This window comes from Arctopsyche grandis, chromosome 9 (assembly GCF_051622035.1).
Source record: "Arctopsyche grandis isolate Sample6627 chromosome 9, ASM5162203v2, whole genome shotgun sequence".
Lineage (NCBI taxonomy): Eukaryota > Metazoa > Arthropoda > Insecta > Trichoptera > Hydropsychidae > Arctopsyche > Arctopsyche grandis.
Window position 1 is genome coordinate 24,689,383 of NC_135363.1, and position 14,289 is coordinate 24,703,671.

General features: G+C 38.8%; 1 protein-coding gene across 1 annotated transcript in view; it reads right to left on the reverse strand.

The window, feature by feature from the left end:
- mmd (disintegrin and metalloproteinase domain-containing protein mind-meld) overlaps positions 1–14,289 on the reverse strand; it is a 214,365-nt gene that overhangs the window by 570 nt on the left and 199,506 nt on the right. Inside the window, exons 20-28 of the mRNA XM_077438806.1 lie at positions 13,430–13,504; positions 12,996–13,057; positions 12,290–12,745; positions 12,097–12,259; positions 10,002–10,016; positions 8,504–8,575; positions 8,273–8,410; positions 3,128–3,406; positions 2,724–3,015 (exon numbers count right to left, since the gene is read on the reverse strand). Coding sequence (XP_077294932.1) covers positions 2,724–3,015; positions 3,128–3,406; positions 8,273–8,410; positions 8,504–8,575; positions 10,002–10,016; positions 12,097–12,259; positions 12,290–12,745; positions 12,996–13,057; positions 13,430–13,504 — 1,552 coding nt within the window. The remainder of the gene's footprint in view (positions 1–2,723; positions 3,016–3,127; positions 3,407–8,272; positions 8,411–8,503; positions 8,576–10,001; positions 10,017–12,096; positions 12,260–12,289; positions 12,746–12,995; positions 13,058–13,429; positions 13,505–14,289) is intronic.

Genomic DNA, 14,289 nt, shown 5'->3' on the forward strand with positions numbered 1-14,289 from the left:
TACATTGTTGTCTAACTATAATGTTATTTTATAACTATGAATGCATACATTCATCATATTCAATCCTACATAACTTGTTTTTTTTTTTTGCCTAATTCATGATTCTCATAAATAACGTTAATATATCATATACTTTAACGTACATATAAATTACTAAATCTCCTTCAACTACAGAGATTTTTTTAGAATCTTGGGTCAACTATTGCGCCACCAATTGTTTCTCTCCTTCGGCCATGACTTTAACGTGTAAGTTCCCCCCATCTCGTATAAAATTGGACGTAAGAAATAGCAACCTTTTAATACTAATCGTATTGTTCATTTCGTACAAACTCTTTTCGATAGATGCTTTTAGTTCGGTGAGTGTCTTTTCTCTTTAGGCTCCGTTCACACGGGAGATGTAACGCAATACAATGTCATTTTTCCTACGAAGAACTTCATACGCAGTTGCATTACATTGCCAGTACGAAAAGAGAAATATTGTTAATGTTTTACAGTTTGGAAAATCTTAAATATTACTCTATGTATGTCATATTTAGTTTGTCGAACATAAAACAAAATTGAACAATAATATCTTGATGATCAAATTCATAACTTCAATGTATGTATGTATGTAATGCAAACTTTAAAATGTAACTGAGTCGTCCGTGTTAAATATTTTATTTGTTTTTTTCAAACGTGTTCAAGCAAAGAGTGTTTTATTTATTTTTTAATATAGATTTTTTTTCTGTAGAATTATATTTTTTCGATATGTATATATTACAATGTATTATATTGAAATCAGTGATATGCAGTATATATCCCGGAAACTCAGCTCGTTCTTTATTTTAATATAGCAACTTAAATCGATTGATCAGATCATTTGGTGTTATTACATAACAGTTTACAATCAAACAGTGCATAGTCGATCTTATAATATACACACAATTAAAAATAGCATGTTTACAATATGTATATCTCGAAAGCAGCAACGTATCAAAATTCAAATTATTTTCAATGAAAAGAATAGAACTTATTTTGAATGCGAATCAAATCAAATAACTTTTATTAAAAACAGAGCGATTGACTCATCGCATGGTTAAAGCACTTTAAAGTCTTCCAAATATGAAACATTTTACTTACAGCAACTGATATTGACTAAACCCAAGTATTATACGGGTTGATTGTATAATTTCTAGAACGAAATTTGCAACATATATAACTGAATTGTCAATGCATCACATTATTATATGTTTGTGAAAGTTTTGACATTGCTCAAAAGCCGTAATCATAAGCAAAATTTGAACGGTTGGCTACGGTACTGCTTAAGAGACGCGGCTACAAAATCCGGAAGTTTATAATTTTTAAGTTGAGCACATGGCATGTGGATATTTCGAAAACAATGCAATATATAATTAATACATGTGACGTTTGAAAACAAAAATAAATTCAATACAATTCATTGCAAATCTGAAGAGATTATTATAACATTATAATACATAGTATAACAATTATTATAATATACAGTATGTGATTATTAGTTTGGAACATGGGTTTTATTTATTTATTTTAACTTTTTTCTTTTAATTTAAAGTTAAAGAGTAGATTTTAGCAAATAAGTCTGTGATGTTTGAAAGAGGTTGGGGTCAGGGGCGGTTCTCGAGAGAACCCTGGCTGTCGGGCTGTTCAATAATCGAAACAGTTCGTCGCTTGCATCATTTTTTTTTTAAATTTAAACTCCTTTTAAATATTTTATTTATTTTGTTGTATATTTTTTTCGTATATATTTTTAAATATCTCTTGTATTTATTATTTTGTGAACTACCTAATCATAAGTAATATATAATTCAAGTCATCTCCCATGCAATCGCACACTCACCGTAGAAAATGCTTACACTCAACACACTATTGATATTTTATATATAATATATATATACACAAGCATATACACATATTCATATATATATATATATATATATATATATATATATATATATATATATATATATATACATATATATATGTATGTATTTCGTTTTTTTATTTCTTGATTTTTTTTTTATTAAATAAATTGAGTTTAGCGTTTACATTTATATCAGTTTTTAATAAACAAACACTTTATTTACAAAAAGTTTATTCCTTCATATTATTTTTCGACTAATATATTCACTTATCTACTTTTCGACTGTTGTAATAAAACCGGAAATTTATTTTTCGCGTGTTGTGATTATTATTCATCGTAAAAACTATGTAAATTTTGGCAAGTGAGTTCGTGCGCTCAAGTTTAAATATCAAAACGCTTTTTTAAATTTATTTATTAAATTAATATTTACCATATAAATATGTATATATGCATATTGGATATATTTAAACATCCGCTCGATAGTTAATGTACATTTTTTTTATTTATTTAATTGAATTGCAATTTTCAATAACTGACGCGCCTACCGGAAATAGGACCGAGTAAAAAATTTTTCTTTAACGCGTTGTTTATACGCTTAATAAATTCGCATAATTAAAGGACGATATATATATATAGATATATTTTTTCAATACATATAAAATAATGTTTATGTAAAATCACATTCGCATAATAATTAACAATAAAATAGTCGGGAGAAGCTTAAATTTCGTATCGTCGTCGCCGAATGTGTTTTGAATTATTATTAAAATAAACGTGTCGTAATTGAATGGAGAAATCGTCGCGCTCGACGGTCCGAGTTTTGGCAGTGTATAATTTGTGAAACGTTTTTGAGCGCACTCCGTCCCGGTTGAAGCGGGTAAAGTTGCGGATGAGTCGGGTCGAGCTGTGGTCGAGTCGGGGCGAGTGGCTGTCGAGGCGGGTCGAGGCTCGGCCGAGGTGGCCGAGTCTGCTGAGGTGGTCGAGTCGGCTGAGTCGGCTGAGTCGGCTGAGTCGGCTGAGTCGGCTGAGGTGGCTGAGGTGTGAGTCGGATGAGTCGGGTGTTGGCTGAGTGGTCGAGTCGGTTGAGGCTGGAGGGTTGCTGCGTGCTAGCGGCGTCGCACGGTGGCGGTGCGCGGCTGGGCTCGGCGGCGGTCAGAGGCGCGTGTCGCGGGGGCAGGGGCAGGGGCGGGGGCGGGGGAGAGGGTGGGGGTGGGATGGGGCGCAGGGGCGGCTTGTCAGTGCTTGTACTCGGGGAAGCGTGCGGGCGGCTCTCCGGACAACGAAGACGACGGGGCCGTGTCGTCCGAGTCGGATGGCGGTCTCCTGGGAACGCCAGCCACCACCGTCACGTCGTCCCGCCCCGAGCTGCTCGACGGGGGCGAAGGGAAGTAGTCCCGGGGGGGCGCCGCCCCTCCAACGCCCCCCGGCCCCACCGCACAGCCCCCCCCGCCTACACCAGCCGCCGCGGGCACCGTTTCTTCACTCGCCCACCGGGCTAACTGTTGTTGAGCTTGAATAAATTCATCACTAGAAATTGACAAGAAGAACAAAACGATACTCGGCGGGGTGAGGGCGCACCGTTGCGCGCCATCACCGCGCCGTCTTGGCCGCTCAAACTAAACAAAATCCTTTCAAGAAATTACCATCTAGGCGAATCCAATTGACGAGAGAGAGAGAGAGCACTGTCGAATGAAATTATGGTGCGTACGCACCAAGCCAACGAACGGCCCACAGGCCAACTTTAAAAACCAGTAGCGTACAAAATATCGAAATAAAAATTAAATTTAAAAATTGAAATTAAATATCAAAATTAAAACTATTATTATTATATTAAAATTAAATTCAAGTATCAAAATAAAATTATAATCATTATATTAAAATTAAAATTAAATATTGAAAGTTAAAACAGAACATGCGCAATTTAAATAAATTTTCGAGATTGACCTAAAATTAGATCATCAACAATCACATACAGGTAATCCTCGACTTTTGTATGTCGAAGATGTTTTGACTTACGAAGATACGCACTAAGATCGAAAAAAAATCAAAGAATTATTATTTTTACTTCCCCGTAATGCGCAGTTACTGAGAGTATATCATGTATTAGTATGGGTGATCCAACGATTTTTGCTAACCCGGGGTGTTGTCGGTCACATCAAACGGATTTTTTTATTCTTCAATTGTTTCTCTCGTCGAAATAAATCAAGTAATTAAATCATTTCAGAGGTAAAATTTATCGGATAATGTGGGATTATTAATTTTATTTCGACGAAAGAAAAAAAACCCTTTGACAAATCACCGACATCCGACACCGCGTTTTTTTATGAATTGTTTTTTTTTTATCGATCATCCAAGTGGAAATACAGTAACATCTCGTGACGACTTTAACAATATTTTTTTTCGCTCGTACGTAGAGAAATTATAATATTTCTCTGGTTTTAAATGCGGTATCGTCGTAATTCAAAATATTGTTGTAATTTAAAACATCAACGATGATCTAATTTTAGCTCAATTTCGCTCTTTAGCTTGATTTTAATATTTAATTTCAATTTTAAAATTTAATTTTTATTTCGATATTTTGTACGCTACTGCTGGTTAAAAAGTTGGCCCAAAATCGTCGTTGGTTTAGTCCGTAAGTACCATTAGATCCCTGTCGAATGACGAGAGAGCACTGTCGAGTGACGAACAGATAAATTTTTATTTGATTTTACAAAATCAATTAATCAAGCACACTCGTCTAACAGATTGCTCCAAAGCGACGAGTGTGCTAAAAAGATTAAGTACAAAAGGAAAAAATACAAGTTAAATAAACAAATTATATATACAAATATACAAATTAAATAAGGAAAGGATAACTAAATAAAACATGAAATCATAATAACTTAACCTTTCTAAATGGTCGCGACCTCCATAACTTAGGAAGTGGTGCAGAGAATGAAGAGAGACGTGACAAATGTCAATGGCACCATCCAGTGAATTTAAGAAATGGAGGCCGCGAGGAATGGGAGAATAACTAAATGCCACAGTTCTAGCCAAAGGAGTGTGAAAAAGGGGACGATGGCGGGTCCATATCACACTCTCTGGAGCATGAAGGCCCAACTCAGCCAGGATAGACGGACAGGAGATACAGCCTTTAAATATGGAAAACAAGAACTTGATGAGGGCAACACTCCTCCTGTGGTCAAGAGAAGTGTAGCCGACCATACCCATAAGTATGGGTAAATCCCATATTGCTCCTTATAAAGCAGTCTGAGAAATCGTCTTTGGACAAGTTCAAGCTTCACAGATGGATACTTAGTGTAAGGATTCCAGATCATAGAGGCGTATTCCAAGATACTCCTAACTAGAGCATTGTACAGCAATCTCAAAACAGCGGGATTATGGTAGTGTCGAGAATTACGAAAGACAAACCCAAGCATTCGTGAGGCAGAGGAACACACAGAGTCGACATGAACAGAGAAATTTAGGTCACTCTGGAATGCAACCCCAAGATCAACAGTTGAATCGATCCAGTTCAATAAAAAGTTACCAACAAGTAATGGAAAGGTACGATCGGGGGTGGATGAAATGAGACGCACCGCGAAATTCCGCTGCGTTTCTAGAATCTAGAGTCTAAATGCTAGCGGGTATCGCTCAGTGTTTTAGGCCTGTCGCACACACGGCCACTATTGTTCGCCACTTGTGGCCGCCACCGGTGGTTGTGGGTGCGGGCATCCCATACAATCTCTATGAGAAATGCATTCCGCAGCTTGTGGCTGCCACCGGTGGCTGTGGCAAGTGGCCGTGTGTGCGACAGGCCTTAACCGCACATCGTAAGGACACCGTGTCACGGGCGTCTAAAGGATGCGTGTGTGATGCCAGCTTAGCACCTATGAGCCATGAAGTAACAAATTTGAAATAATATTAATGAGCCTTACGGAATAGCTTTGGGCATAATGGTCTACGCAATGACACCAAATGGAGATAAAAGTATTTGATTCTGGATGAATCACTATATATAATGCATCTATGTATGTACCTTGAACGGCTCGGTCAGCTAATGAAGCTGAATTGGCAACAAATAATATAATGTCATACTTGCAAATTGTTAAAAAAGTGACGGAATAACGTAGCAAAGGTAAGTTTTTTTTTAAAATATTTTTCGATACAGAAAATATGTACTTCTATACATACATGATAGAAGTCAAATAGCATGGTAGTGTTTATCTCGTTAATTAGATTCGTAGTTGTAAATATTTGTTATAAAAACAAGTAATTGAAAAGTTTTTTATTTATTTTGGTTTTGTCAAAAATTAGCAAAACTTAAAGTTTCGTTTGAGGGCCGATGGTTTTTAAAATTATTTTATTCAAAGTTTCAAAATTATTTTTGAAACGATTACAAGTTCAAGTTGAATTATTTGAAAATATTTCAAAAAGTTTGCTCGTATTTTACATTGAATAAAATTATTTTACTACCGATACTTAATATTAGTAATTTAAAAATGTATAATTATAATAGATAGGAATGAAACGAAAATATCGATCGCCTCTGTCATAAATAGAGTGGCTTTGAAATGCTAAGCTTGAGATAAAAATTGTTATTCATAATATTTTTTCGATCTGATAACTCAAAAATTTTAAGGGCCCCCTTAATTTTATTGAGTTAACTATAGACACTGGATGACTGGATTCCAAATTTGATATGTGAATAGATAGAATATCAAAAATATGCCGAGTTTAAAATGATTTGATTATTCAACCAAAATTGCATCGAAAGCATCCAGTCTTCAAGAGTCTATTCGGTAGAGTAAAATGTAGAAAAGCAATATGCTGTGCAGTGCTAACTTAACTTGAAAGCTGAATTAATTATATTCCAAATAGCAATGAAATGTGAATGTATTGTATTATAGATATAGTGAATGTACATACATATGTACATAAATATATAGTTTAAAATTTGACATCAAATCACTTGTGCATATTTTTGTGATACGAAATTTTTTTTTGTGAATACATGTATGTATTTATGTATTTTTATATTTACTTGTTTCTTTACATAGTGGTATCTGAAACATATTCACAATGTAAAAAAAGGACAATCTGGTGTATATTACGTGTGCTTAAATTTAGGATAAAAAAATCATGAAGCCACAGCGCAGCGAATAAAACGCACCGCAATGCCTAAATACTTGTCTATAATTATTCGGTAAATTGTAACTGCAGTATTTTTTTCAATATGATTAAGTCTTCTAGCTTGGTACAATATACATAAAATCTCAACAATCACTTAAACTGTGGCCCCATTAGTCAGACGCAAAGCTGTCGAGAGCGCACCTGAGAGAACCATGAGAAAACAATAATTCTGGATATTTATTTGAAAATTTCGGATATAAAAAATTTCCCCTTTTCTTTTTGTGAAAAAATTTTGGAGTCCCTTAGGGCAAAAACACGCAGAGTGATATGCAACATCACGTGTCCTTGGCTTCCCGCTGGGCGCGTGCAGAATGAATGTGTTTGGGAGGTCGCACGTGTTTGCATATCCATATGCAACCGACAAGTTTCTATTACATTTCTTCAAATATGGGATTCACCATTATCGATCAATGTCAAGCAAGGATAAAATATCACCGAAAACACTCCAAGGGGGTAATTTTTGGAACTGTATACCATATATATGGGCTAGGGGTGCTATTTTTTTTCACATGTTTAAAAGCGTGACACGACAACTCGTTCACAGATTTTCCGTAAACCGAGGATGCGCTCCAGTCATTACGTATGCAGCCATCTCTTTCACAGACCGTCTGTTCACCAATAACAGACGGTCTGTGAAAGAGATGGCTGCATACATTATGGCATAGTAAACGAGATCTTGGTGAACAGACGGGGTGAGAAAGAGATGGCCGTATACGTAATGCCTGGAGCGCATCCTCAGTTTACGGAAAATCTGTTAACGAGTTGTCAGGTAATCGTTTAAAAGTATCTAAAAAAAAAACGCGTACTATATACCACTATGTGTGTTTTCACCCTATGTGTCATATTATTCACCTTTTAGTTGCGCCGCAGGCAAATTTTTTTATTTTTTGATTCAAACCCATTCTAAAATTTTATAGATTTGTTATTTGGGGTCAGTTTGTAGTGAGTTTTTTTTAAAAATAAATTCTTGTTATGATTTTCTTCAAAATCGGTGCTTCAAATAGCATTTGTCTCCTTTGCCCTGGTCGGACGGGGTGAATCCACAGCGTCTTGTATTTCATTGGTATTTGGACATATTTGAACTTTTCTCAATTTGACTCTACATAAGAATACTAGTAGCTCAAAGTGAAATGCAAAATTTGGCCAAAGATCGAGTGCAACGATTGTATGTATGTAGAGACTAATGCTAATGGTTGTGTTGTGGTGGTTGTTGGCGGTTACCTTTCGCTGTCGGGTGCGTCTCGCAGTCGATGGGGGTCTGCAGTCCGTTCCCGGTCGGCGCTCTCGTAGAGGCCCTCGTCGTCGGGCGGCGGGCGGTGCGCCCCCCGGTGGGGCGAAGGCGCACGCAGCCCGTGGTGAGGTGGGTATGGTGCGTGAGCGGAGTGCGCGTGAGGTACATGCGCTGCGTGAGCCACGTGGGGCACGTGCGGCGGATGAGCCGGGATGGGCCCGCGCTGCGACGGGTGTCGATATCGCCCGTACACGAAACGCGGGTCCTCGTCCGTTCGACCGCGACACCGTGACCTGTAATCATCATACACACACACCCTCGTATCAATCCAATCCAATCATCTCTCGTGCGCAGTCCTAATTTACTCTCTATCGTCTGTGGTGCGTGAGCGCGACGCGACGTACACGCGCACACCGCTCACTATTTCCACGCTCGACTTTGTACCGTATACTCTTTTTAGTTTTAATCGTCGTCACGAAAGTACAAGCTCCGTAGTCCAATTAAGAAGTGACTGAGGCGCATACACACTAGCCTTCCAATGTGTCCAGCTGGGTACTCACTTTGCGAAGCAGTTTCCCCCTCGGAGTCCGTCACGCAGTGACTAGGAGACTAAATTGGGGGATGGCTGGGAACGGCTTAGGGCCGGGCCGCACCGTGCGACTTGCGAGTGACTTGGTTAAGGGCCGGGCCGCATCGTGCAACTTTGTCGGCCGACTAGTCGCGCGACTCGAAAAAATGTATGGAAATGTGTACGACAAACAAGTTGACGGGTGTGGCATGTCCCATCTACCTGCATGCATTGGTCTGGTCGCCTTAAGGCCTCTCGCGAACAATATGGTTGAGTACAAGCTCCATAGTCCAATTAAGAAGTGACTGAGGCGCATACACACTAGCCTTCCAATGTGTCCAGCTGGGTACTCACTTTGCGAAGCAGTTTCCCCCTCGGAGTCCGTCACGCAGTGACTAGGAGGCTAAATTGGGGGATGGCTGGGAACGGCTTAGGGCCGGGCCGCACCGTGTGACTTGCGAGTGACTTGGTTAAGGGCCGGGCCGCATCGTGCAACTTTGTCGGCCGACTAGTCGCGCGACACGAAAAAATGTATGGAAATGTGTACGACAAACAAGTTGACGGGTGTGGCATGTCCCATCTACCTGCATGCATTGGTCTGGTCGCCTTAAGGCCTCTCGCGAACAATATGGTTGAGTACAAGCTCCATAGTCCAATTAAGAAGTGACTGAGGCGCATACACACTAGCCTTCCAATGTGTCCAGCTGGGTACTCACTTTGCGAAGCAGTTTCCCCCTCGGAGTCCGTCACGCAGTGACTAGGAGGCTAAATTGGGGGATGGCTGGGAACGGCTTAGGGCCGGGCCGCACCGTGTGACTTGCGAGTGACTTGGTTAAGGGCCGGGCCGCATCGTGCAACTTTGTCGGCCGACTAGTCGCGCGACACGAAAAAATGTATGGAAATGTGTGCGACAAACAAGTTGATGGGTGTGGCATGTCCCATCTACCTGCATGCATTGGTCTGGTCGCCTTAAGGCCTCTCGCGAACAATATGGTTGAGTACAAGCTCCATAGTCCAATTAAGAAGTGACTGAGGCGCATACACACTAGGCTTCCAATGTGTCCAGCTGGGTACTCACTTTGCGAAGCAGTTTCCCCCTCGGAGTCCGTCACGCAGTGACTAGGAGGCTAAATTGGGGGATGGCTGGGAACGGTTTAGGGCCGGGCCGCACCGTGCGACTTGCGAGTGACTTGGTTAAGGGCCGGGCCGCATCGTGCAACTTTGTCGGCCGACTTGTTGCGCGACACGAAAAAATGTATGGAAATGTGTGCGACAAACAAGTTGACGAGTGCGGCATGTCCTATCTACCTGCATGCATTGGTCTGGTCGCCCTCAACCATATTGTTCGCGAGAGGCCTTAAGGGCGACCAGACCAATGCATGCAGGTAGATAGGACATGAAACACCCGTCAACTTGTTTGTCGCACACATTTCCATACATTTTTTCGTGTCGCGCAACTAGTCGGCCGACAAAGTTGCACGGTGCGGCCCGGCCCTTAGGAGGCCCGCTATCTGAAGCAACGTAAAAGCAGTCTCGGAGAGTGAAGCAGACGGGGGTTTAATAAGTAAAAATCTGACACTTTTCTTCGGCTCGAGGTTGATGATGGTCTTTTGAAGATTCCCTACTTTCGCAAAAGAAAGCCACGTGGCATATGTATATTTTTACTTGCATGAATATGGAAACAATTATGACTTCAAATAGGCGATCCTTTACACTAAAGTACTGGATGCTAAATCCTCTCACTCAAAGCAGGAAAATCCTCGAAACGCCATGAATTTTTGAAGTGAAATTTCTTTGGGCGTCATTCGCCGAAGGACTGTTACTTAAGTTATAGAAAAAAGTGTGTGCTGCAAGACAATAATCCAGTTGTTTTGAGTTTTGTGAAGCAACGTAGATATTTTGCTTCTACCGTGGGTTACCTCACATACAACCATTTTTTTTTTTGGTTAAGTATTGTATTCGGGACACGAGTTTGGGGGGGGTGAAGTTTCTAAATTATATATTTTTTGGGTTGTTCATAATAGAGATTGGTAGTTAAAAGCTTGACCAATGACGTACATAGATTCTACATACATACATATAACGTCTTCCTAATCAAGTATTGTTATATTGTTACTCTACGGTCGTCACGCACGAGGCTGCTTCAAGCCGAGCTTGATCTCAAGATGAAGCTGCTTTCATGTAAAGCGTGGCGATCACCCGAGCTACATCGAGTATCACACCCATACTGAATATAAGCCTAGTTGGTTCGACGGGATGCCTTCCAAAGTGAGTGCCCTGCTATTTGATTTTTGAACGGTATTCCATATGTCTGTATGATTTTACAGGACATATTAAATTCTTTCACTACTATTTTTGCTGGTGGTTGACATATAACGAAATACTGCTCAAATACGTGATAAATTATGGAAATATTTTACAAGTGTGTATTCGCCTTTAATTAGTCTCGTGAAAAAAGATAATACCTATTTAGCCCAAACTGCTCGTTGTAATTTACTCTGTCCTCGTGCTTATATGTACATATGTATGATATATTGTCCCTCCATATTTGAAAGAGTCGGAGACTTTAGGCTTAGCCTGTTAGGGCCATGACTTAACGTTGTCTAAAACTAGTTTCGTATATTGCCTACTTAAAGGTGCAAGTACGTGTGTACTTATATTTATGGTTTTACCTGAAATTATTGGCTTCCTTTGTAGTTTTGTTTGTATCAATGTTGGCTTTATATGCTTTATAAAATTTTAGTCAGTAGTGTAAAATCATACGCATGCTGCAATGAAATTAAATTTGATAGTATTACATTTACTTCTCGATGTTTGGTTATGATATCGATATAAACAGAGCAATATTATAAAGTCTACGATAAGCTTATGAAGTATGCTTCAGTCATATTGGATTGTGCAACTTATACTTTCATAACGACTTTAATCATGTATATATGAGATTAAGATGAATTAAGCCTGAAATCTATTATATGAAAAAAAAAATCACTTGGACGAGTGCATTTCAAGACATTGATAATGAGATAAGACTACAGATAATGGAGAAAAGGAATATGGCGCAGGGAAGGGCTATACTATGCACTGCATAGGTATATTGATTTTTGGATATATGTGGATTTTATTGATTTTGATGAGCGCTATAATCGAATAAGCAGTTTGAATTCATTTGCCTATGCAGGATTGACTAACTTAGGTATAGGAGTTTAGACTCACCCTTGCGAAGATTCGCTGCAAGGCGCCGAGGTGTCGAGACGGTAGTGTCTGTCGGCTTCCGTCTCCGACATCCTTATATCCTCAGATCCGCTGGGACTCATGTGCCTTGATGAGTGGTGCTCCAGCTGCCGAATGAGATCCTCCAAGTTCCGTATCCTAATGGGTCCACACGACGGAGGCGCGTCGTCTTCTTCGTCTTCGGATGGACCGTGCCGGTGGTGCATACCCGACGGACCTTCCATCATCACGGTATGTGTTTGCTGGCCGTCGCAGATCTTCTCCTGACTTCCAGCTCTTTTTCCGTATTCGTACGATTCCTGTATCGTCTTCCGAAGTAGCTCCTCGTTCAACAGGCTACTGCTGCCCGAAGGAGTGGCGTTCGATCCTCGGTGAGAAGCCGCCGTCCTCAAAGCTTCCAAGATGTCTTCATGGTAGCCGTTGAGGCTTTTGAGCGTCCTCTCCACGTCTGATATTGTACCGACGCCTCCGATGATCTCTGTTCCCATATTGCTGTCTGATTGTGACATCACTTCCATATTGTCTGATTGCGAGTCCCATTTTTCTTTGGCGTCGCTCATCACCATACCATATCCGTGGATACCTTTTTTCAATATACCCTTCTCTGGCAATTTGGGCATGTTGTTCGGATTTACATCTATGAAAGCTACTGTGTCTTCTTCTCCTGATTTATGAAATGAAATCAGAAAGTTTTTTAATACTAAATAAAAATGTAAACTTTTTAAATATAAATGATGAATGTAGTTTGTATATGCTTTATATATTGTTTGTTGTATGCAAGTATATAATTCTATACTCAACTTTGTATATACTGAAGCTAAGGATTTTGTTTTATTTTTTTGATCTTTGATAAGACATTTTACACTACATATGGTCTATGTTTGTATATTTTTTGTGTAAATTTTAAAGGTTACCTGAATGTGTTGGATCTTCTTCACTTCCAGAACCAACTGCATGTCTTTTCATTTTATGTTCCCTACAATCATACAAAAAGCGTGAATCTTCCGTCATGAATATGAAATATAATATGTAATAATAATGCACACATATACATACATACATACACATAGACATATTTTTTTTATTTTTTTCACGGAAACTAACATTGACACTATGAGTTACAGGATTCCACACATTGTGGGAGAGTTTTAAAGCATATGTTTTATTTTTATGAAAGTCTGTCAGAGATGGGTACCGGAAAATGCTACGCAAGCATGAAAACGACCCGATGAGAGTAAAAAAAAAAGTTTGATTGGAATGATTGCCATGGATTCTTTCCCCATTTTTGACTGACCTTCACCATTGTACTGATCACAGAATTGCATTTTTTTGGATTGAATATACGCACTGAAATCTCGATGAGTTTTCGATGGGGCCCATGTGATTTCCATGCTTGAACAGAACTCGGTGAGAATCGCCTCGGCTGCATTGTTTAAAAAGATAATAACTTTTTAGACGTACATGTGAGATTTTGATGTATTTATTTTTTATTTTGTTAATATTTTGAATACAAACAAAAAAGAAAATAGGATTTAAAAATAAAAATAATATCCAACGTTTTTACGAACGGGTAATCCCACAGTATGCGACAAAACAAACAAACGTATTGCAGAGGGGGGGAGCAAATCAACAAAAGGACTGAAAGAAAGATGCACATCGTCCTTTTCGTCCCATGCAAACATTGATCTTTAATTTCAAAAATACACATAACAACAAAAAACAATAAATAAATTTTAATTACGTTAAAATATTTTCCAAGTGCAGAACAAACAACCATCTTTAATATGTAAAACTGGATCAAATTATATATAAATATAAAATATTACAGATACAATATTAATCGTGCAATAATAGAAAAACGATTCGTCAAAGTTTTCTTTTTCTTGTTGTTTGAAGAATTTGATGCGTCATTCATAATTAATTATACAATGTATGCGAGAGTGCTTGCCGATTTTCCAATAGCCAAAAAAGTGTTTAAATTTTTGCAACATAAAGAAATATAAATATAAATTGTATGTATACGACAAAAAGCTGTGGTGTTGTGTGAATCGAGCGAAAATGGTGAAGATCAGTCAAGAGATTTTCATTTTCATTTACAGGGTGCTGCAAAAGTGGAATCTTTTAGAGTTTCACGTGCGACGTTTATTAAGATTTTGGTGCTTCGAATTTTGAAAAATTGCAAAAGTTCAATTAATTTTCCTTCCGATT